This window comes from Notolepis coatsorum (assembly GCF_963971535.1).
Source record: "Notolepis coatsorum genome assembly, chromosome: 1".
NCBI classification, from domain to species: domain Eukaryota; kingdom Metazoa; phylum Chordata; class Actinopteri; order Aulopiformes; family Paralepididae; genus Notolepis; species Notolepis coatsorum.
The window spans coordinates 115,686,217-115,711,122 of NC_140165.1; the positions used below are offsets into that span (position 1 = coordinate 115,686,217).

The 24,906-nt window shown below is 44.3% G+C and overlaps 1 protein-coding gene across 1 annotated transcript in view; it reads left to right on the forward strand.

Annotated features, from left to right (window-relative positions):
* The first annotated feature begins 332 nt into the window (after positions 1–332).
* Positions 333–24,906, forward strand: part of LOC311234145 (glyoxal reductase) — a 39,352-nt gene continuing 14,778 nt past the window's right edge. The window contains exons 1-4 of the mRNA XM_084321261.1: positions 333–436; positions 1,895–2,200; positions 13,526–13,671; positions 14,786–14,925. Of these exons, the coding sequence (XP_084177387.1) occupies positions 1,950–2,200; positions 13,526–13,671; positions 14,786–14,925 (537 nt within the window). The 5' untranslated portion in view covers positions 333–436; positions 1,895–1,949. The remainder of the gene's footprint in view (positions 437–1,894; positions 2,201–13,525; positions 13,672–14,785; positions 14,926–24,906) is intronic.

The following is a 24,906-nucleotide window of genomic DNA, read 5'->3' on the forward strand; positions in this document are numbered from 1 at the left end:
CGCGCGCGTTTACCGTAAAGCTCGCGGAGTACGAGGAGGCGGAGCATAAATCCAACCAGCGAACCAGAAAGCCCGTTTCCCCCGCAAGTAAATAGTTAATAACATCCGCCCTGTCAATCAAACTCCACTGTGGGATTCGCTTTTAACGGACGCGTTCCCGCCTTTCAACCGGCTCCCCTTCTCCAATAGGCTAGCCCGCCATCCAGTCAGCGGCGGTGGTGCCCGTGTCACTATGGTGACGGCACGCGAACAGGACATTCCGCCCAAAAGGTCACGTGACTGAAGCTGTGACCACATGACCCACGTGGGGCGGATCTCTGGCTGTCAACATCCAGGTTTGTGAGAGTAGTGGTAACGTTTTCGTCAAGCTTTGTCCGCGTGCATTCTAACGTTTCCAGTTGTCTACTGCTCTACTGTTGCTCAGCCTTGAGATTCTGTAAGCATGTTGTTGTTGAGTTCAGTTATGTTGTTTTAATCTAGCAAGCACGCTTTGTTTAAGCTACTTCTTCAGTGATAACATTCAAGTGAATCTTTGTGAATCAATATATCTTTGTCAATCTTTTTCATTTGAGATCAGATTAAAATGTATTGTCATTATACAGCACAAGTACAGTACAACGAAAATACGTTTTTCATCCAACCAGAGTGCAAATGTAACAGTAAAGTGCAATAGTAATATTGAATGTACAGGTGATTAAACTATTCATAAATAGGTGATTGAATAGGTGAAACTGGATATAAAATATATAAATGAGTACTACTGAGTAATAGTGCTAATCAGATGTATATACAGAGTTGTAGTATTACTATGGTAGTAAGTCATACTGGCCAGCAGTGTAACTAGTAAGAGTAGGTAAGAGATATGTACAGATATAGATATGATTATCACCTCCATATGACACCATGAACAGTCAGCCCCCAACTTGAATTCACACTAATGGCATTTTTGGCTCTTTTCCCCTCTGATTCCCTTCAATGATAATTTACACTGAACTATTGCAAAATTGATAGGTGGCCATTCATGAACCCATGCAAGGATATGCATACCAAAAACAACAGTCTGCAAGAAGATAGATACCAATTTCCTCTATGTGTTCGGTAGAAAGCTATCCGGCTGCAAGCTAGCCTACATAGCTTAGCACAAATGAATAGAAGTGGATACGGACCACTAGCCTAGCTTAAAACTCAGGGAGAGGTGTTTTTGGCCAACAGCTAGTCTAGTGGTCCATATCCGCTTCCATCAATTTGTGCTAAGCTAGTGTAGCAGGTGCCACCTAGCACCTGCCACGAAATTCGACCGTGCCTCGAGTGGGAATCGAACCCCGGGCGTCTGCACCGGGGCCGACATAACAAACCGTTGCGCCAAGAAGGGAATTCCCCCCTAAGCGCTCAGTTTGTATGCCTCTGGGGAGTGAGTTTTACACACTTCTATGTGCCGTAGTCACACTATCGCGGCACATATCCGTTACATTCACCCCCCCTAAACTCACACCACCCAAGGCATCCGGGTCAACGGCACCACTGTAGCAGGTGCCACCTAGCACCTGCCACGAAATTCGACCGTGCCTCGAGTGGGAATCGAACCCCGGGTGTCTGCACCGGGGCCGACATAACAAACCGTTGCGCCAAGAAGGGAATTCCCCCCTAAGCGCTCAGTTTGTATGCCTCTGGGGAGTGAGTTTTACACACTTCTATGTGCCGTAGTCACACTATCGCGGCACATATCCGTTACACTAGGTTAACTTGCAGACGAATAGCTTCCTACTGAACACACAGAGAGGAAATCGGTATCTATCTTCTTGTCTGACTCTGGAGAAGACGGTAAGCACATTTACCATAATGTTGGTGTGTGAAATGTCTATTTATACCCTGCCCGTCTGTCTGTGTGTGTCAGGACAGTTTATATAAGGAATAAAACAACAACAGGAGGTGCCTTCCAGACTCTACAGATGTCTTCCTCCACGTCTTCCTCCTCCTCTGTGGTCCTCAACACGGGGGCCCAGATGCCCCTGCTGGGTCTGGGGACCTACAAGCTGCTGGGTGCTGATAACGTCTACCGTACCGCGGACGCAGCGCTGGCCGCCGGCTACCGGGCCTTCGACACGGCGGCCGTCTACCGGAATGAAGCCGAGCTGGGCAGAGCGCTGAGGGAACTGATGCCCAAGCATGGACTGACCAGGGAGGATCTGTTCATAACCAGGTATGAGAATACACATCAATCTATCTATTTTTTTTTTTTTTTATTGGTCTTTTTCCCCCTCCATTTTCCTCCGATTTTCTCCCATCCCAATGTTAGTCGTATGCCAATTCCCAGTCCCTTCCTGGTCGCTGCGCACTTACCCCCCACAGTCAGATCATCTGGGAGAGTGGAGGCTACCACGTGCTTCCTCCGACACACGTCCAGCCAATCACCGCTTCTTTTCACCTGGCAGCGCGGATTCTCATTGAGAGGGCGTAGCGTGTGGGAGGACCACACTATCCCCCTCACATCCAATCCGCGCTTAGCAGGCGCCCCGACCGAACTGTAGGAGTCGCTGTTTACAATGACCCGGACCCACCCCGCCAGCTTCTCCCACCCTCTGATACAGCCAATTGTATCAGTGCAGACGGCCAGCCAAGCTGGTGACAACCCCGGAGCTGTGAGCTGGATTCGAACAGGCAAATCCAGCTCAGCTCCGGGGCTGGTGACGAACGCAATCTCCGCTCGGCCACCTAACCGCCCATCATCAATCTATCTATTGATCAATCATGATATATAAATATATCAGATAGTAGTCTATGGAGAACAGGGATGGGACAACAAAAAAAAGCATTCATCGTAGCCATGGCAAAGTAGCCAGGCGGAAGAAAATATTTGCTCAAATATTTGAATACAATAGGGGGGGCGTGGCTAGGCGAGCAATGGAGTAGCACGCTGTTTGTTCGAGCTCCCGTCGAGCCTCTACTTATTTTTATTTTATCTTAATTTAACAAGCTTACGGATTTACAAAACTTAGTGAATCTTACTCAGGGTACATTTGTTCAAACCAATGGTCATTGTTTACACGGACAGATGGCATCAAACCTACGCAAATACAAATTCGTCTCGACTCCAAGAAGGCCTGAAAAAGCCTCGACGTCCAGTTCCGGGCCGCCACCGTCCACACCGTCAAAGATGTCCGGCGTGGATACCACAGCCTTAAAGGCGGAGATTCTCCTCGCGCTGAAATCGGAACTCGCAGAGATAATACAATCGGAATTGAAAGGTGCACTTTCCAGAGAGTTCGACCTTATCAGAAATGATTTGAATGCACAGACACACACATACACGTTTACACATTATACAGATACAGGGGCATGGACCCACACACTCACACCTACACACCCATACGCTTACACCCTGGCTGTGTCCGATACATCCATGCACACGCACACATAGGTTCACGTGCATACAACTGCACGAACACGGAAGGGCATGCGCCCAGACACACACCCGCGTATAAACATGTTGACACACGCACACTCACACACCTCTTCCAACTTATATATCACACAACCAGGCACCCCTTTGTTTATGTTTTTTGTGTCTAGCGGGGCACGCTGATCGCCCCTGCTAGGGAAGAGGTTGTTCTGCCTTACTTCGGGACCTGCTTAATGCTTAATGTGATATTGCTAATATACAGTTATGCTTGACGTTTACCGTCGCCACCTATATAATTTTACCCGGTTGGGTGCATTCCGACTAGACAGTGGAAGATTCTATATAATACCAAGATCTGAGTAAAGATTTTTTACTTTTCCTTTTCTTTTCTTTCCCTTTATTATTATTATTATTATTATTATTATTATTATTATTATTATTATTATTATTATTATTATTATTATTATTATTATTATTATTATTATTATTATTATTATTATTATTATTATTATTATTATTATTATTATTAATAATAATATTATTATTATTATTATTATTATTATTATTATTATTATTATTATTATTATTATTATTATTATTATTATTATTATTATTATTATTATTATTATTATTATTATTATTATTATTATTATATATATTTTTTCTCTCCTAAGAGGCTCGACGGGGGTCTGAGCGGCAGGCTCTATAGATAGAGAACCTCCAACACAATCACATTATGTGTGGATTTGTTTCTGAAGGGTACTTAGGACACCTTGCTTTTATGGGTGTCAGGGGGGGGGGGGGGGGGTTACCAGACTTGTACATTCAACATGCTTAATTGATCAGATGTCTGTTTTGTTTTTCACCTGCAGCTGTGCTGAGCTCTCTCTAGGTTCCAGATGCATGGCCTCTCTCATCTACTATGATCGACACGGGTGATACCATAGGGCTGGAAGGGTGCTCTGTCAATTTCGTGAGTTGGAATGTTAAATCACTCAACCACCCAGTAAAGCGTAAGAAGGTACTTACACATTTAAAACAACTCAATGTAGACATAGCGTTTTTACAGGAGACGCATTTAAAAACTGCGGACCATGCTCGACTGAGGGGGGGGGTGGGTGGGACAGATGTATCACTCCAACTTCCACACAAGGGCCAGAGGAGCAGCCATTTTGATAGATAAAAACACGCCATTTACTATGTCAAGTGTGGAGGCCGACCCTGCAGGGCGCTATATTATAGTGGTGGGGAAACTGCATTCATTCCCGGTCATTCTGGCTAATATCTACGCACCAAACTGGGACAACCCTTCGTTCTTCACCAGCCTTTTTTCTCGCCTACCGGATATGACCTCGCACCATCTCATCCTTGGCGGCGACATGAATTGTGTCCCCGGGGCTGGACCGTAGCTCGTCCAGGAAGGCCCCCCAGTCTAGCTCGGCCCGCGAAATCCGGCGCTTTCTTAAATCATATGGGGTAGCTGACGTGTGGCGGTTTCGTAATCCTACATCCAGAGAATACTCCTTTTTTTCTCCGGTCCATAATACCTTCTCGCGCATAGACAGCTTTCTCCTGGATAAGAGACTCCTTCCCCTCGTAACCAAATGCGAATACGGAGCGATAGTTATCTCGGACCATGGTCCCTTAGTTATGAAAATGAGTATCCCGAATACACGGCTCGGCCACCGCCAGTGGAGACTCAACCCGTTGCTCCTGTCGGAGGAAGCCTTCACAAACTTCATCACCTCGGAAATTACATTATTTCTCGACATTAATAAGACTCTGGGAATGTCCTCTTTAACCATTTGGGAATCACTGAAGGCGTACTTAAGGGGACAGGTGATTTCATATTGCGCCAACCAAAAGAAGATAAACACGGCACACCTTAAGCAACTGACGGACGAGATTCTGGAGCTAGATAGACTACATAGCCACTCGCCATCAGCCGACACGTTGAAAAAACGTATATCGTTGCGAACTGAGTTTGACCTCCTGTCAACACGACAGGCTGAGTACCTCATTACTAAAACGCGACAGGGGTACTATGAACATGGGGAGAAGGCCGGACGGATACTTGCCCATCAACTGCGACAAAGAACTGCCAACCAGTCCATCCCCACTATCAACGACGAGCGGGGCTCAAAAGCCACTGACAACCTTAACATTTTTGAAAGCTTTAAAACTTTCTACCAAGTACAGTGGGGCCCTCCACGCTAGACGATTTCTATAGGACCCTCTGCGTCCCGACAGTCGACCCAGAGAGGGCCGCCGATCTGGAGGAGAAACTTACGGTTGCGGAGATTACGTCAGCGATTAGATCTATGCAGAGTGGCAAGTCCCCGGGGCCAGACGGCTACCCTACAGACTTCTACAAAAAATTCTCAACCCAGCTATCCCCACTGCTGCTAGCCGTATTTGATGAATCATTCTCAACAAATTCTCTTCCTCCGACCATGCGCCAAGCTGTTATCTCCTTAATCCTTAAGAAAGACAAGAACCCACTGGAATGCGGCTCGTTCCGTCCAATTTCCCTCCTTAATGCCGATGTCAAGGTTCTCGCTAAGGTTCTGGCCCGTCGTCTGGAGGGGGTTCTCCCCTCGATTATCTCGCCGGACCAAACAGGCTTCATCAGGAATCGGTACTCTTTCTTTAATATCAGACGCCTCCTAAATATCCTGTATAGCCCCTCTCCACCCGGAACGCCTGAGGTGGTCCTCTCCCTTGATGCGGAAAAAGCGTTTGATCGGGTGGAGTGGAACTATCTTTTTCACGCTCTGGAGAGGTTTGGGTTTGGCCCCAAGCTCATAGCTTGGATTAAAATTCTATATACGTCTCCGATGGCTGCCGTTCGCACCAACAACAATCTATCCACCTACTTTGAACTCCATAGGGGTACGAGACAGGGATGTCCTTTATCTCCACTCCTTTTCGCGATCGCAATGGAGCCCCTTGCGCTGGCTCTGAGGCAGAACACCGATATCAAAGGGATCATGCGTGCGGGCTCGGAGCATAAAGTCTCGCTCTACGCGGACGACATGTTGTTGTATATATCACAACCCCAAACGAGTCTTCCTCGGTTGATGACCCTACTTGCGGACTTCGGCAAAATATCCGGATACAAAATCAACATTCAAAAAAGCGAACTGATGCCCGTCGGCACCTCGGCGGATCGGATACCTCTGAGCACATTCCCGTTTAAAATTAGTACCTCGGGATATGGATCACGCATGAACATAAGGACCTATATATGGCTAACTATCATCCTTTACTGTCTGGTCTGGCGAGAGATATTGAACGTTGGGACCCCCTGTCGCTATCCCTGGGTGGGAGAATCAACACAATAAAGATGAATGTATTGCCGAAATTTCTATGTGTTTCAGAGTCTTCCAGTCTTTCTGACTAAAACATTCTTCTCCAAGATAAACAACCAGATATCTTCCTTTATCTGGAAAAAAAAACGCCCCGGATCAAAAGATCTATGCTGCAGAGACCCCGCGTAATGGGTGGGATGGCGCTTCGAAACTTTATTTATCTATACTGGGTAAAGGGCGAGGACACAGCCCCCTGGTGGACAGTGCTAGAGAGAGCGTCGGTTAAATCCACCTCCCTATCTGCCTTGTTATGTGCTAAGCTCCCGTTCACACAGCCCATATCTAGCTTTACCTCGAACCCAGTTGTCATCCATTCGATAAAAGTGTGGAACCAATTAGGGCGGCTACGTGGCGTAGTGGGCAAGGCGCTCGCCACGAATGACGGAGACACTGGGCTTGCCTGTTCGAGCCCAGCGCTCCACATTTGCTTTCAGTTTAGCTGGTCGGCCGTACTAATACACATTGGCCGTATTAGGGGGTGGGAAACTGATGGGTGGGGATCGGGCGTTGTGGACAGCGACTCCTACAGGTCGGTTGGTGCGCCTGCGCAGTAGAATCAGGAAGTGTCGGGGGCAGCGTGAGCCTCCCACGCGTTACTCCTCGCCACTGAGAGATCGAGCTGCGCAGGTGAAAAGATGCGACTGCTGTTACCTCAAGTACCGGAGGGGACTTGTGCTATGTATGACTTAGTCCACATTGCAGCCGGCTTGTGGGAGGCAAGAAACAGCGTTCGTGACAGGGGAGGGTTGAATTGGATGATACGAAATTGGGATGGGAGAAAATATAGAAAATGGGAGAAAAAGTGGATAAAAAAAAAAGTGTGGAACCAATTTAGAAGAACCTTTTCCCTCAGGGAACTATCACTGGCTGCTCCGATCACAAGAAATCACATGTTTGGCCCATCAACGATGGATAAGGCCTTTGACGGTTGGGTTGGGAGTGGAGTGAGTACGCTGTCTGACCTCTATATAGACGGCAACTTTGCCTCCTTTGAACAGCTAGTACAGAAATACAAGATCCCTAGGTCACACTTCTATAGATACTTGCAACTCCGGAGCTTCGTAACTTCGAACTCGGACTGCTACCCAGTGTGTCCTCCTGCCTCCCTTTTAGACTTAATCTTGAACTGTAAACTGATCCAGAAACAGGCTATAAGCAGAATCTATGAACTACTTAATAGAAGCAACTCGACACCTTTAGATCTCCTCAGGGGCAGATGGGAGACTAACTTAGGTGAACCAATCGCAGAGGACACATGGGACAAAATAATACAGGGGATTTTCTCCTCTTCCATTTGCCTTAAACATGCGGTTATCCAATTTAAAATTGTACACCGACTGCATTGGTCTAAAGACAGGCTCTCTAAAATATATCCCGACATAGACCCTCTATGCGACCGCTGCAGACAGGCTCCAGCCACTCTGCTCCACATGTTCTGGACATGCCCAAAGTTGCACACCTATTGGCAGACCATCTTTGACACCTTCTCTAAGATATTTGGAAAGGAAGTGGAGCCATCACCATATATTGCATTATTCGGAGTGGCCCCAAAGGACATCCACTTTAGATGGTGGGAATCTAGAATGCTGGCCTTCTGTTCACTTTTGGCCAGAAGGCTGATACTGTTCAAATGGAAGGACCCGGGTTCACCTGTCTACGGCCACTGGATGAGAGAGGTCATGTATCATATTAAACTGGAGAAGATCAGGTATACTATCAGAGGTTGTACCGAAAAATTCCACAATATTTGGGATCCTTTCCTAACTTTCTTTGAGGGTATGGAAGCGGATAATGTGACGGAGGCGATCTGACTGGCCTCCCTGGTCTCTCAGCTTGTTATTGTTTTATTTTTGTTTTCTATTATGTTCTTACTATTCCTCTTCTCTATCTACAGAATGCAAGAGATATGTGCATGCATTAAAGCATTCCGTCTCCAGACGGATTTCCGTCAATTTGATTGGGGAGATCCGTCCATTTGATTCGCAGTCTGACGGAAGTATTTGCATGATTTGTAGATGCATACAGATTGAAACAAAATTGAGCCAATCAGAGGCGCCAAATATGGAAAAGGGCTTTTTTTTCCTATCGCGCCAAGCAGTCATCATCACTCAGCGACTCGAGAGACAGGTCGCCTTTTTTGCGAGATGCTTCCAGCTGCAGCCGTTCAGACCAGCGCTTACAAGCCCCGCACATACAAGCCCCGCACATAGCAACCCCTCGCTTCCATTGGCTGATTTTGGTGACGTGATTTTGGGTCACGTTGCACGTTGCACTGCGGGATTGATTGATTGATTGATTGAAAACTTTATTAACAGATTGCCGTATGATTTGGGTCACGTTGCACTGCGGGATTGATTGATTGATTGATTCATTGATTCATTGATTGATTGATTGATTGATTGAAAACTTTATTAACAGATTGATTGATTGATTGAAAACTTTATTAACAGATTGCCGAATGGGTACACGTGACCACAGGCCCTGATTGATTGATTGAAAACTTTATTAACAGATTGTAGAATGGGTACACGTGACCTGACCGATTGATTGATTGATTGATTGAAAACTTTATTAACAGATTGCAGAATGGGTACAGTGACCGATTGATTGATTGATTGATTGATTTATTGATTGATTGATTGATTGATTGAAAACTTTATTAACAGATTGCAGAATGCAGTACAGCTCAATACACACAATTGTTAAGGGGATGCAGACCATGCAGTACTGTTACATTTGTGACATACAGTAAATATATACAAGGGGGAGGGAACTGTACATTTATGATGAATTGAAAATGGGGGACCCTGATGTAAACAAGACGGAAGTCTTTCTCTGGTCTGCATCCCCTTAACAATTGTGTGTATTGAGCTGTACTGCAGATATATTTCAATTGCCTTACTTATTTATATAAGTATTATAGGCCTACAGCAGTATTGTACAGACAGTCTGTGTGAAGTCTGTGTGGTTATCCAGCTGCACAAAGGCAGAGCAAGAGGCTCTACAGAGGGTGGTGAAGGCGGCAGGCAGGATTGTCGGGACTCCTCTATCAAACATCACCTCCGTCTTCACCTCCCGCTGCCTCCACCGCTCCAAGTGTATCATCAAGGACCAGTCTCACCCAGCACATCACCTCTTTCAGCTCCTTCCCTCAGGGAGGAGATACCGGTCCATACATGCCAAGAGTTAAATATTTAAGAACAGCTTTTTCCCCCAAGCAGTCAGACTGTTAAACGCTCATTGACTGTCCCCTCACGTGCACCATGCACTTACCTGGACTTGATAATCACTGTTACCACTCATCATGCACTTTATTTAAAATATTCTGTTATGTACAGTGGTATATGTGTTTCATGTATGTATATATTGTACTACGGTCTGTGGGAGCTCCCCTGAAATTTCACTCACGGTCATATAAGAGTTTTAATGTAGAAGGTTTTATTAATGAAATGTTGGGTATAAACTGGGAGGAGGTATGTTGTGAGGATGACCCAGAGGTTGCACTGGACTTATTTATGTCAGAAACAAATCAGCCCCATGGATAGATAGTAGCTTTTAATAAATTTTAATGAATGAGAGAGACATACTGTAGCCAAAAAAGCATCAGTGTGTTCCAGTTCTGCAGATGACAGACAAAAGTACCGTTCCTTACGTAATCAAGTCACAAAGTTAAATAAGGTGAGAAAAAGGGAATATTTTAAACCATGGTTATATGATGTGAGAAATGATGGTAAAAATCTATGGAATGTTTTAAATCAAATTATGGGTAGAAAATCCAATGTCTGTACATGGTACATTAAAACTCTTATATGACCGTGAGTGAAATTTCAGGGGAGCTCCCACAGACCGTAGTACAATATATACATACATGAAACACATAACACTGTACATAACAGAATATTTTAAATAAAGTGCATGATGAGTGGTAACAGTGATTATCAAGTCCAGGTAAGTGCATGGTGCACGTGAGGGGACAGTCAATGAGCGTTTAACAGTCTGACTGCTTGGGGGAAAAAGCTGTTCTTAAATATTTAACTCTTGGCATGTATGGACCGGTATCTCCTCCCTGAGGGAAGGAGCTGAAAGAGGTGATGTGCTGGGTGAGACTGGTCCTTGATGATACACTTGGAGCGGTGGAGGCAGCGGGAGGTGAAGACGGAGGTGATGTTTGATAGAGGAGTCCCGACAATCCTGCCTGCCGCCTTCACCACCCTCTGTAGAGCCTCTTGCTCTGCCTTTGTGCAGCTGGATAACCACACAGACTTCACACAGACTGTCTGTACAATACTGCTGTAGGCCTATAATACTTATGTAAATAAGTAAGGCAATTGAAATATATCTGCAGTACAGCTCAATACACACAATTGTTAAGGGGATGCAGACCAGAGAAAGACTTCCGTCTTGTTTACATCAGGGTCCCCCATTTTCAATTCATCATAAATGTACAGTTCCCTCCCCCTTGTATATATTTACTGTATGTCACAAATGTAACAGTACTGCATGGTCTGCATCCCCTTAACAATTGTGTGTATTGAGCTGTACTGCATTCTGCAATCTGTTAATAAAGTTTTCAATCAATCAATCAATAAATCAATCAATCAATCAATCGGTCACTGTACCCATTCTGCAATCTGTTAATAAAGTTTTCAATCAATCAATCAATCAATCGGTCAGGTCACGTGTACCCATTCTACAATCTGTTAATAAAGTTTTCAATCAATCAATCAGGGCCTGTGGTCACGTGTACCCATTCGGCAATCTGTTAATAAAGTTTTCAATCAATCAATCAATCTGTTAATAAAGTTTTCAATCAATCAATCAATCAATCAATGAATCAATCAATCAATCAATCAATCAATCAATCCCGCAGTGCAACGTGACCCAAATCATACGGCAATCTGTTAATAAAGTTTTCAATCAATCAATCAATCAATCCCGCAGTGCAACGTGCAACGTGACCCAAAATCACGTCACCAAAATCAGCCAATGGAAGCGAGGGGTTGCTATGTGCGGGGCTTGTATGTGCGGGGCTTGTAAGCGCTGGTCTGAACGGCTGCAGCTGGATACTATTGTTTTTTGCAGCCTCATGCGTCAACTGCTTGTTTACCAACGTCACAGCCACCACGCTGCTTGCACTCGCTGCTATATACCGATTAGCTAACGTTAGCTTAATAGCGTCTGTTAAATGGAAGGAGTAAGCCGGCCACTAAAAAGAGAACCCACCGCGGGGTTCTCAGATGAAAAGGATCAGCGGGACCACCTAACAAAAAGTTTCGAGAGGAGAGGACGTTTGAAGAGACTGGCTAGGCAGCGCTACTGGGGGCTGTAGTGGTGAGTTAACTTGTTCCGTGTGCCGCAACGATGTCAAAAAGAAAAACAGAAACAACACGTTTGTCATTGTCGTGTTACTTCACAGTACAATATGTGAGTCCCCTGCTGTGGTTGTGAGTATACGTTTATTAGCTTAACTCCGTAGCAACATCACACAGGTGTATCTGTAGACAGTCTCCTCCCCACCGTATATATTCTCTCTGTCAGGATCTATGGGTAACATTACTGTATATTTGCATATCGTATATGTCACAAATGTAACAGTACTATATACCTGTAGTATGTCCCTATGCCATAAATGTCATGATGTCAATGTCATGCATGTCATAAATGTCACTGAATTGAAAATGGGGGACCCTGATGATGTAAACAAGACAAACGTCTTTCTCTGGTCTGCATCCCCTTAACAATTGTGTGTATTGAGCCATACTGTATTGTACCCATTCTGCAATCGGTTAAATATTGATTGATTGTTATAACGGATTGCAGAATGGGTACAATACAGTACAGCTCAATACACACAATTGTCAAGGGGTTGCAGACCAGAGAAAGACTTTCCTCTTTACATCAGGGTCCCCCATTTTCAATTCATCATAACATATATGACATACATGACATACAGATAGATAATACTGCTACATCTATACATTTATGACGTACCAGATTTACACAGTATTGTTTGTGATACAATAAGAGTCTAAAAAAGAGAGCATATACATTTGACGAAGAAACTGTACATTGGAGGAGGTTGGGTGGAGGGGGGGGGGGACTGTACATTGGAGGTGGTTGGGGAGGGAAGGGTTGGGTAGGCGGGGTGGGGGGGTAACTGTACATTGGATTATCGACGAAACCGAAACAAGTAGGCTCCCTTAAAACGCCAACGCTATTAAAAAGAAATACAGTGGAGGTTAAAATAAGAATATGACTTGGCCTGAAAAAAATTTCAGTCAGGAGATTTTTTTTTGCTTTAATCCCTGTATGTGACTGCTGTCTGGTGATTTAAGAGCTAAAAGGAGAAAAACATTGATTGATAAAATGCTTTAATGTATTTTAGAATGATTTTGTCTGGTATAGGGGGGGGGGGGGCCTTATTTTATTTTGGCCCATGTGGGACCGCCTGTAAAAACGAAATCTTCAATAAAAAAACCTTGTTCAAAAAAAAATATTTAAATACAATGCGAGCGATGTGTCATGTATGTATTAACCATTCTCACTCGTGTTCTTCAATTACAACTTGATCATCCAACCAAGATTGGAAATTTGGTCTCACCACAGGGAATGAACAGAAACATCTATTATTTATCTATTATAATCTCTCTCTCTCTCTCTCTCTCTCTCTCTCTCTCTCTCTCTCTCTCTCTCTCTCTCTCTCTCTCCTCTCTCTCTCTCTCTCTCTCTCCCTCTCTCCCCTGCCTTCCTGCAGTAAGCTGGGTCCTAAGGACCAGGGTGTTGGGGCGATGGAGGGGGCCCTCCACAGCTTGTCCCAGTTGGACCTGGACTACATTGACCTCTACCTCATCCACTGGCCCGGGACCCAGGGACTGGTTGTGGACGACCCACGCAACCCAGGTCAGAAGGAGGTCCATTCAAGGCTCTGGCTGGAAAGGAAAACGGCAACATTCTAATGCATTTCTTCAGTGTAGAACGGACAGGTGATCTTTGTATGCAGGTGTCGCATATGGGCCAATTAATTAGATTGCCTTGAGTGTAAACGCATCACCCAGTCCAAAAAGAGTCTTCCACTCTTATGCCCTTAGATTCCGTCTATCAACCATTAGATTTATCTCCGGTGATGGTTATGGAACTCACCATTGTGACCTGTATAGTAGAGTTGGATGGTCCTCCCTTACAGAGAGGCAAGAGCTGCATTGGCATCTGTTTATAATATAAAGCCATAATTGGAGATTGTCCAAATGATTTCACTTCTCTATTGGAGTGGACATCTGGACGCTAAAGTACACGACCCAATGGCTCACACTCAAAGCACCTAGAGTTTGTACTGAACTTGGGAAATCTGGTTTTAGCTTCTGTGCTCCTAACACGTGGAACATCATACAACAAACTCTAAAACTCAATACTTTGGTCTCCTGTGGTCAATTTAAATCCTTAATCACCAGCCATTCCACCATAATCTGCAGTTGTTTTAATTGATTGTCCATACTCTATTATGTTTTTCATTTATTATGTATTATGCTCCACATCATTAAAAATGAGGCCTTGTTAATTCTCGAGTTGAAATAAAGTACTTAATTTTAGGGAAGATCTAAAGAAGAATTAGTCCAAGGCTCTCGGTCTCATTGAGAACATGGAAAAGCTTTATTCTAGAATGGCTTGGAAAAGGATAGATGTATAGCAACACAGACCAGTACACTGGCTTTCATCAGGGAACTCTTTCCTTACAGATGGAAACTAGATTTTCTGTCTTTTTCACACATAGTAGGGTATTAGATGTCTTTATTGGAGAAAAATATATTTCATCATATATCATATAGATCATTATATTTGTAAAGTTTGTCCAGTGACCCCAAACTGATACAGACTGTCAAGCTGTATAGTATAGAAATAATAGAAAGTCCAGTACTTGGAAGCCCTACTATGGACAGAGAAAGGGTGTTACTGGTGCATTGCTAGGACCTGAGGTACAAAAGGTCCCGCTGACCCTGATCCTGATGCTTGGTTCCAGGAAACCGTGCTCAGAGCTGGGCTGCCCTGGAGGAGCTGTACGCCACGGGGAAGCTCAGAGCCATAGGAGTGTCCAACTACACACCACGACACATGACACAACTGATCCAGTGCTGCAAGGTCCCACCTGCCGTACTGCAGGTAAGACTGTGTGTGGTTCAAAGATTGTAAACAGAGAATGGGGGGATCATACAGTAAATCCTAGGGATGGGCCGATACTGGTATACTGGTATGGGATATCGCTCTGATACCAGGCTAAAACAGATACTGGTATGGGATATCGCTCTGATACCAGGCTAAAACAGATACTGGTATGGGCTATCGCTCTGATACCAGGCTAAAACAGATACTGGTATGGGCTATCGCTCTGATACCAGGCTAAAACAGATACTGGTATGGGCTATCGCTCTGATACCAGGCTAAAACAGATACTGGTATGGGCTATCGCTCTGATACCAGGCTAAAACAGATACTGGTATGGGCTATCGCTCTGATACCAGGCTAAAACAGATACTAGGGATATCATCGCAGTGTACAGGCCTGCCTTCTGAGCACACCACACTACCGCCTTAAGTCCACATAAAACAAATCATTCTCCTCCTCTGCTCCCCGACTCTGGAATCAACTCCCATTACACATCAAAGAAGCCCCATCCATAGAAACATTTAAGTCCCACTTTTAAAACCCATCTGTTCAACATTGCATACCCTCACTCCTGACCTTCCAACCCCTGCATCACTTTTCTCTTCTGTACACACCTATATTTTAGTATTATTATTTATAAAAATGTTCTCTCTATTTTGTCTCTAAGCTGTCCCTTTCTCTGTATTATCCCCACCATGTTGTCATTGTGAAACTCCATGTACTGTGTTTGTCCAAGTTTTCAAGTTTCAAGTTTCTTTAATAGTTGTCATACAGAAGTACAGAATACTTTTATACAAAATGCTTCTTACTGTTACGCTCCAGAGACTGTGCTAGACAAGATAAGTATCAAATAACATAGTATAGCATGTAAATTAGAAGTAGAAAATGAGGTCACAATGTTCAGTATAGACATATGTACAATGTTCGATGCAGAATAGACGTAACTGAGTTACCATATAATATACAATATACTATGCAGTGTACTAATATACAATACTATATAGTGCAAAGCAGAAATGGGATGAGGTACAATTTAGGTACAATTTACAGTAAGGTGTACGAGTTGTAGTGCAAATCCTTTATCAATAAATATAAAGTGTGGGGAGTGGGTGCTACAGTGTGTTTGTTTAAAGTGAGTGTGTGCGTGTGGATGTGTGTGCTATGTGCGTTTGATGGTTGTTGTGTAGTGTTCATTGTTCGTTGAGCTTTCATTGTTCGTTGAGCAGCCTGATGGCCTGGGGATAGAAGCTTCTTCTGAGTCTTTCTGTGCTCGCCTTGAGACTCCGGTATCGCTTGCCTGACCGCAGCAGTTCAAAGAGGCAGTTGTTCGGGTGGCTGGAGTCCTTAATGATTCTCTTAGCCTTGCCCCTGCACCGCTTGTTGTAAATGTTCTGGAGGGTGGGGAGCCCCCCTCCAATTGTGCGTTCGGCTGAACGTGTCACTCTTTGTAGTCTGCTATGGTCTTGTGCAGTGCTATTCCCAAACCAGGAGGTGATGTTGCCAGTCAGGATGCTCTCTATTGTACATGAGTAGAAGTTCTTAAGGATCTTCTGACTGACTTGGAACTTCCTTAGGCGCCTGAGGAAGTAGAGGCGTTGTCGTGCCTTCTTCACAACACTGTCAATGTGTGTGGTCCATGTCAAGTCCTCGGATATGTGGGCTCCGAGGTACTTAAAGCTGTTAGTCCATGTACTGTGTTTGTCCATATACCATAATGTAATGTATGTAAAGCGCTTTGAGATACTTTATATAAGGCGCTATATAAAATAAATCTATTATTATTATTATTATATGGGTCTGATACCAGGCTAAAACAGATACTGGTATGGGATATGGGTCTGATACCAGGCTAAAACAGATACTGGTATGGGATATGGGTCTGATACCAGGCTAAAACATATACTGGGTATGGGATATCGCTCTGATACCAGGCAAACACATATACTGGTATGGGATATCTCTCTGATACCAGGCAAAAACAGATACTGGTATGGGATATCGCTCTGATACCAGGCTAAAACAGATACAGATACTGGTATGGGATGTCGGTCTGAAACCAGACTAAGGGGCTGTCTACACGAGCGCTGGATTTAATGTAACCATGATTGTATGTGCGCAGTTGCACTGTTCGGGCACACACAACCGGGGTTTTGCTACACTGCAACCGCGGTCTTTGAAAACCGGAGTCCAGGGTGAAGTTTTGCGCACATCCCGGTTGCAGTGGGTGCGTGTGGGCATAGCAACCGAGGTTATTCCCAGTGTTTACAGCAGAGCTGTCGCAATTATTTCCCATGTTCATGGCAGACTGTTGCAAACAATAGCAAGTTAGCAACTGAGCGCGGGGTTAGAGTGATTAGAGCAGAGCCAGCTACACCAGTGTTTACAGCTGTCCCAAGTAGCGTTATATGAAAATGATTGTAACAAACTTTTGTTCGAAACATATTGTTGAAAAGTGTTGTGATCGACTGATGTCTGTTGTCGCATTCCTGACCCGACCAGAGTAAAACCTGTAGCTGCGGCTAAACTCAACTCATGTGTTGTCAAGTTATTGTTATAAGGAACCCAGTCCAGACTGCATCCCCTTAACAATTGTTTGTATTGAGCCGTATTGTATTGTACCCATTCTGCAATGTGTTAAATAACGTTTGCATCCATTCATTATACTAGCGTTAACGTTACATTATTACGTTAGCATGTAAGCTATATACTATACATAGAGAATGCCATTTACATTAGCATGTAGCTAACAACACCGGAGATGAATGAATGAATGAATGACCTTTATTTATATAGCACCCTTCACAGCACGAATGCACAGGGTGCTTTACACTACAGCTTAATATAAAAACACAATAAAACAAAATCAGAAATAAATGACAACAACAAACAGCAGTTAAAAACAGTGAAACCAGATAGAAAAAGTAGAATAAAAGAATTTGGATAAAATCATGAGTCACTAATTAAAACAAAAACTATAGAACAGTGAGGACAAGAAAAGGCGCATATGCATGATCAAAGGCCTGTCTGAACAAATGTGTTTTTAGTTGTTTTTTAAAAGAGTTCTCAGAGGGGGCAGTTCGCAGGTCCAGGGGGAGAGCGTTCCAGAGCCTTGGTGCCGTCACCTCGAAGGCTCGATCACCCCTTGTTTTCAGCCTGGACCTGGGGACCACCAGGAGGTGCTGATCGGCAGATCTGAGTGAGCGGGTGTTGGTGTAGGGATGGATGAGTTCAGTGATGTAGATAGGGGCCTGACCGTGAAGTGCTCTGAAAGTGAAAGTGAGGACTTTGAAGTGAATTCTATAGTGTACCGGGAGCCAGTGCAGGGATACCAGAATGGGAGTGATGTGACATGATTTTTTTGACCTTTGAGTAGCCTGGCTGCAGCATTTTGGACCATTTGTAGTTTGTCTGTGGATGATTTGGTGAGACAGGTGAAAAGTGAGTTGCAGTAGTCAAGCCTAGAGGAAATAAAAGCATGCACGGATAGTTCTAGTTCAGAGTGAGATATGATGGTGCGTAGTTTTGCAATGTTTCTGAGGTGAAAGAAGCAGGTGCGTGTGAGTGTTTTGACATGTTTGTCTAGGTTCATGGCCTGGTCGAATACAACACCCAGGTTTCTCAGGTGGGGACGATCTTTTTGTGAGACTAAACTATCCGCTCTTGGTGGTAAATTGTGTTGCTGTTGGTTTTGTTTCATCAACAAATGAGAGGCAGAACACACAGTGAATGCATCCGTTTGTTTATTGCACTTTCTTTCTTTGCTGAAAAATATATGCTCCGTTGGCTAAATGGCTAACGCAAGGGTATTTAAAGATGGCGGCTTTGTTTTGTTTTTAAGCAGGAAGTGTAGTGAGCGTTCAACCTTTTCTGATTGGTTGAAATTGCCTTCATGTCTGAACAACATCACCGCCTACTGCTTTGGCATTGTACTACATGTATCGGTTGCTGGTTTTCCAGCCGCCGTGAGTACGCGGTTATACACGGTTATTCACTTGTGTGGACAGAGGTTTATTTTTTCAAAACTTTGGTGTCATTAATACCTGTGATCGTGTGGACAGGGCCTAAAACAGATACTGAAGAATCAAGAGGTTTATTTGTCATACTACATACATACCAGGGCATACAGTGAAATGCGGGTGGTCATGCCCGCATTGATTGTGCAAAATACAATAATAAAATAGAATAAAATAGGCATAGAAAAAATCAAATAGAAAAAATAAAATAGATAAGACACAAGATATGCATGGTAAAAAAAAAAGACATGCTAGGTTCCTGAGAAACTGGTTCTTATATACACTACTATGCAATATAACATTGACAATGTTAACTCTTAATGTATCTAAACTATACAGTACCTCCTTCTTTTAAAGTGTTTCTAAAGATTCAATTTTTTAAAGTGACATTTTGTTTAAAGTGATTGTTTTAGCGGTTGCCGCATGAGTGGTGTGTGTGTCTGTGTGTGCCCATGTGTATTTGTGAGTGGAGAGTTCAGTGTTCAGTGTTCTGATGGCCTGGGGGAAGAATCTGAGTCAGAGTCTCTCTGTTCTTGCAGCGTGTGACCATATGCGCTTGCCTGACCACAGCAGTTTAAACAGGCTGTTGTTGGGGTGGTGAGGGTCTTTCATAATTCTGCAGGCTCTGGATTTGCACCTCCTGTTATATAAGTCCTGCAGGGGTGGTAGTGCAATACCCGTAGTATGCTCAGCTGAGCGCACCACTCTCTGGAGTGCCTTCCTGTCCTGTGCCGTGCTGTTTCCAAACCAGGCAGTGATGTTTCCAGTCAGAATTCTCTCTACAGCCCCGGAGTAGAAGGAGTGGAGTATCTTCCCCGATACTCTGAACTTCCTTAGCTGTCTCAGGTGATAGAGGTGCTGTTTTGCCTTTTTCACCACAGAATCTATGTGTAGACCATGTCAGGTCCTCTGTGATGTGGACTCCCAGGTACTTGAAACTGCTCACCCTGTCCACGATAGCCCTGTTTATCCACAAACGGCGTGTGTCCCCTGCTGTATTCTCCTAAAATCCACGATCAGCCCTTTGGTTTTACCAATGTTCAGGAGTAGGTTGTTGTCCCGGCACCAGCGTGCCAGTTCATCAACCTCCTCCCGGTAGGCCTTCTCATCATTGTTAGAGATCAGCCCCACCACCCACTGTGTCGTCCGCAAACTTCACTATGGAGTTGGAGCTAAACCTGGCCACACAGTCATGTGTGTACAGTGAGTACAGCAGGGGGCTCAGAACGCAGCCCTGGCGGGACCCGATTGCTGGAGGTATGACCCCCCACCCTGACCGCCTGAGGCCTGTCACTTAGAAAGTCCAGGATCCAGGCACTCATGGTGGCGCTCAGACCCAGATCGATCAGCTTGTCAACCAGTCTGGTGGGGACTATGGTGTTGAACGCTGAACTATAGTCAATGAACAGCAATCTCACATAGCCCCCCTTCTGACTGTCAAGGTGAGATAGTGTGTTGTGCAGTACTTGGGAGACCGCGTCGTCAGTGGACCTGTTTGCCCTGTATGCAAACTGCAGTGGGTCCATGGTACTGGGGAGGGAGGCACAGATGTAATCCTTGACCAGCCTCTCGAAACATTTCATGACCACAGAGGTGAGTGCCACCGGTCTGTAGTCATTAAGGCCTGTTTGAGAGGAGTTTTTTGGCACAGGGATTATGGTTGACATTTTGAAGCAGGCAGGGACCACGGACTCAGCCAGGGATATGTTGAATATGGATGTAAATACTGGGGCCAGCTGGTTTGCACAGGACTTAAGTATTCGTCCTGTTATCCCATCTGGGCCAGCCGCTTTCCGAGTATTTATACCCTTGAACATTAATCTCACGCTGTGTTCCGTCAATGAGAGAGTGTGTGTGTGTCCCGTGGATGAGCCCCCCCCTCCCGCGGCAGCCGGCGTGTCAGTGACGTCATTAGCCGGTGAGCTAACGTCGCCACTGCTCGCTCCAAACCTGGCGTAAAAGGAGTTGAGTTCATCCGCGAGAGAGGCATCGGCACTCACTATTGAGGCGGGGCTGACTTTATAATCAGTTATCGTTCGTACTCCCCGCCATAAGCCTCTCGTGTCGTTCTGTGCCATCTGTGTCTCCATCTTGTTCGCATATCGCCGTTTATCAGCCCGCACCTCTTTGCGTAGCATATAGGCTGCTACCTTATACTCTTCCATATTTCCCGATGCTCGGCCCGAGTTGTAAGCAGCGGTACGAGCATTCAGGGCCACTCGGATGGAATTGTCCACCTACGTTTTCTTTGTGGGGACAATACCGTCAGCTAACATTGCTATAAAGCTAACAACAACATCAGCGTATTCACTGACGTCACTGGAGCTCGACTGTATCATCCCCCAGTCTACGCCCCCCCAGTGCATCCTGGAGCGTGGCCTCTGAGCTCTCGGACCACTGCTTCACCTCTCGCGACACAACAGCCTCTCGGGCTCGTTGTTTGTAACTTGGTAAAATAAATATGGCGTTGTGATCTGATTTACCTAGCGGAGGCGCTGGTACTGCCTTATAGCCCTGTTTGAAAGTGGTGTAGCAGTGATCCAACGTATTCCCCCCCCTAGTTGTGCATTTGATATGTTGGAAAAAGTTTGGCATAACTTTTTTCCTTGTTGAAGTCACCGGCTATGATCATAGCCGCGTCCGGATGTTTGTTTTGGTGTTGATTCAAATAGTCCTGTAGGTCGGCCAGAGCTCTGGCGGTGTCGGCTTGCAGTGGAATATAAACTGCAGTTGTTATGATTTCTGTGAATTCCCGGGGGAGATAGAACGGGCGACAAAGGATGGACAAAATACAAGGTCCGGCGAGCAGGAGCGGGAAAGAATCTTCACCTCCTTGGGACTACACCACCCCTCCACCAACGGACTTTCCTGACTCTTCAGTTCGGTCAGCTCGAAAGACAGAGAAGGAATCCGATGGGATGATGTTTTGATCCGGTGTTGCTGGCTTCAACCATGTCTCCGTGGAACATAGTATGTTGCAGTCCCTCACATCTCGTTGGAATCGAATCCTTGCACGGAGATCGTCCATCTTATTCTCCAGCGAACGTACATTTGCCAACAGAATCGATGGGATCGCAGGTCGGTAAGCAGAACTTTTTAGCCTTATTCTGATTCCACTTCTCTGTCCTCTATGCTTCCTCTTGATCCCGCCGCCTTTTCTATTGTCCTCTTTGTCTTTGTCCTTGTCCCATCTGATCTCTGATGGCCAATCTTGGCAAAAAGTGTCGTTAAACTCTTCTTCCAGTCCGGAGTTTAAGTCCATGAGTGACTGGCCAGCGTGGTTTTTATACAAAAAGTATTAAAAATAAACTTAATAACTAAAAGTGTGCACAATCTTTGCGGAGCAATACCAACGGCGACTGACCTCGGCAGCGCCATCTCCACACTGGTATGGGATATCGCTCTGATACCAAGCTAAAACAGATACTGGTATGGGATATCGCTCTGATACCAGGCTAAAACAGATACAGATACTGGTATGGGATATCGGTCTGAAACCAGACTAAAACAGATACTGGTATGGGATATCTGTCCTATACGAGACTAAAACAGATACAGATACTGGTATGGGATATTGGTCCAATACCAGGCTATAGATAGGGTATCCCTGTCCTTTTTTCTTGATCCTCCTATCACACGTTTCTGAGGGAAGAAACAGTCGTGATTGGAGGATCAATAAAAGAGGGTGGGGTTTGAGATAGATGAATGTCTTCAAAACAGCACCAGGGGAACAGCATAATTTCCTCTTCCTCTACAGTGGTGACATTAATGCATTTAATATGTGTACATAACCCCAAGAAAATCATTAGTATATAAAATATTTTTTTTTACAAATGATTTAGGTAGACTTCTTCCACATATGTGCATGTAGTGTATCCCCCCCCCCCCCCCCCCCCCCCCCATGCGCTGGTTGGGGAAAACTTTGAAAATTGATGATCACAAAAATATGATTTTTCATCTCTGTATTTTAGGTTAGTGTGAGGTCTCCACTGAGGTTAAGGTTAGGGTTAAGTTAAGGGTTAGGTTCATCAAGAAGTTTTTAGGTGAAAATTCTGATCAGATCCGGCATTGCTGATTGGCCAACTTCACCAACTTGGAGGAAAGAACATGCATGCATGTTATTATGTGTGTGAATTAGTGTATGTTGCCATCCTTATATCATGTATTTGTGTGAATTAGTGTGTTGCCATCCTTATAGCATGTATTATGTGTGTGAATTAATGTGTGTTGTCATCCTTATATCATGTATTATGTGTGAATTAGTGTGTGTTGCCATCCTTATAGCATGTATTTGTGTGAATTAGTGTGTTGCCATCCTTATATCATGTATTATGTGTGTGAATTAATGTGTGTTGTCATCCTTATATCATGTATTATGTGTGAATTAGTGTGTGTTGCCATCCTTATAGCATGTATTTGTGTGAATTAGTGTGTTGCCATCCTTATATCATGTATTATGTGTGTGAATTAATGTGTGTTGTCATCCTTATATCATGTATTATGTGTGAATTAGTGTGTGTTGCCATCCTTATAGCATGTATTATGTGTGAATTAGTGTGTGTTGCCATCCTTATATCGTGTATTGTGTGTGAATTAGTGTGTTGTCATCCTTATATCATGTTATTATGTGTGAATTAGTGTGTGTTGCCATCCTTTTTTTTTTTTTTTTTTTTAACACATATAAACAAACATGACAACACACGATAAGATACACAAGCATTAATATACAGTGTATATCCAACGAAATGACCATTTATACCAATGTCTTATACAGGATATACCCCTAATACCTGTTATCTAAAAACCTACACACATATGCTCCAGCTCGAACCCCCCCCTCCCGGACCCCTCCTTGGATAGTACCTCCATTATCCCCCGCTCCTAACCAGACACTACCATTATAAGCTAGTTTTTATTCTCTCCACCACTTCTAACCACATTGACATTTTGGATTCATTGAGACCCAGAATTCTTGCTGTAGATATTTCTTAATAAATCACATCGAGGAGATATGTAAGAAACCAAACTTTCCGGCAAATTTTTTCCGGTTGAAACCAGCGTAATGCGATCAGCTTTTTAGCTACTGTGATACCCGATAAAACCAATCTCTTTAGCTGTGGATTTACTGCAAACTCAAAAACATCATTCAATAGTAATACAGAGGGGTGTACAGGTATATTCCAAGATACGAGTTTTGATAATTGTTGGGTCACATCTTTCCAGAATGTCTTAACTGGTGGGCAGTGCCAATACATGTGCATAAATGTCCCTTCGTCCCCATTTGTACATTGGGAGCATTTGGAGTCTTGTTTAAGACCCATTCTGTTCAGTCTTATAGGAGTCAAGTATGTCCTGTGTGAATATAGTTAAGATTGATTTGTTGATGGTCCGGGTTCCTTGATGTAAGTCGGACATTTGCCCATGCTCCTTGCCAATCAAAGTCACTTTCCAGGTCTGGTATATCCCTCCTCCAGACAGAGTCTAGTTGGAGGGTTTCATACGAGGACGTTAGTAATTGATGATAAAAATCTGAAACAAAACCTCTCGATGTCTCTCTTTCATAGAAGAATTTGTGGTATCTGTGGTGTTCAATTGGTATGTCTAATGGAACACTGTGAGACTTCAAACATAGCCGTAACTGTGTGTTGCCATCCTTATAGCATGTATTATGTGTGAATTAGTGTGTTGTCATCCTTATATCATGTATTATGTGTGAATTAGTGTGTGTTTTCACCCTTATATCTGTGTAATGGTGTCTATGTGTGTGTGTGTGAATTGGTGTGTTGTCATCAGGGCTTTACGTTGACACCTGCCCACCTGCCCAATGCGGGTAGAATTCGTCATTGGCGGGTAGATGCGTCATTCTACCCGCCAATCGGGCGGGTGGTTTTTTTTTCTATGAAAAAAATACATTGTAGTCTACAAAAGGCATCTGGAATAATGAAGTCAATCCAGCTCATACTAT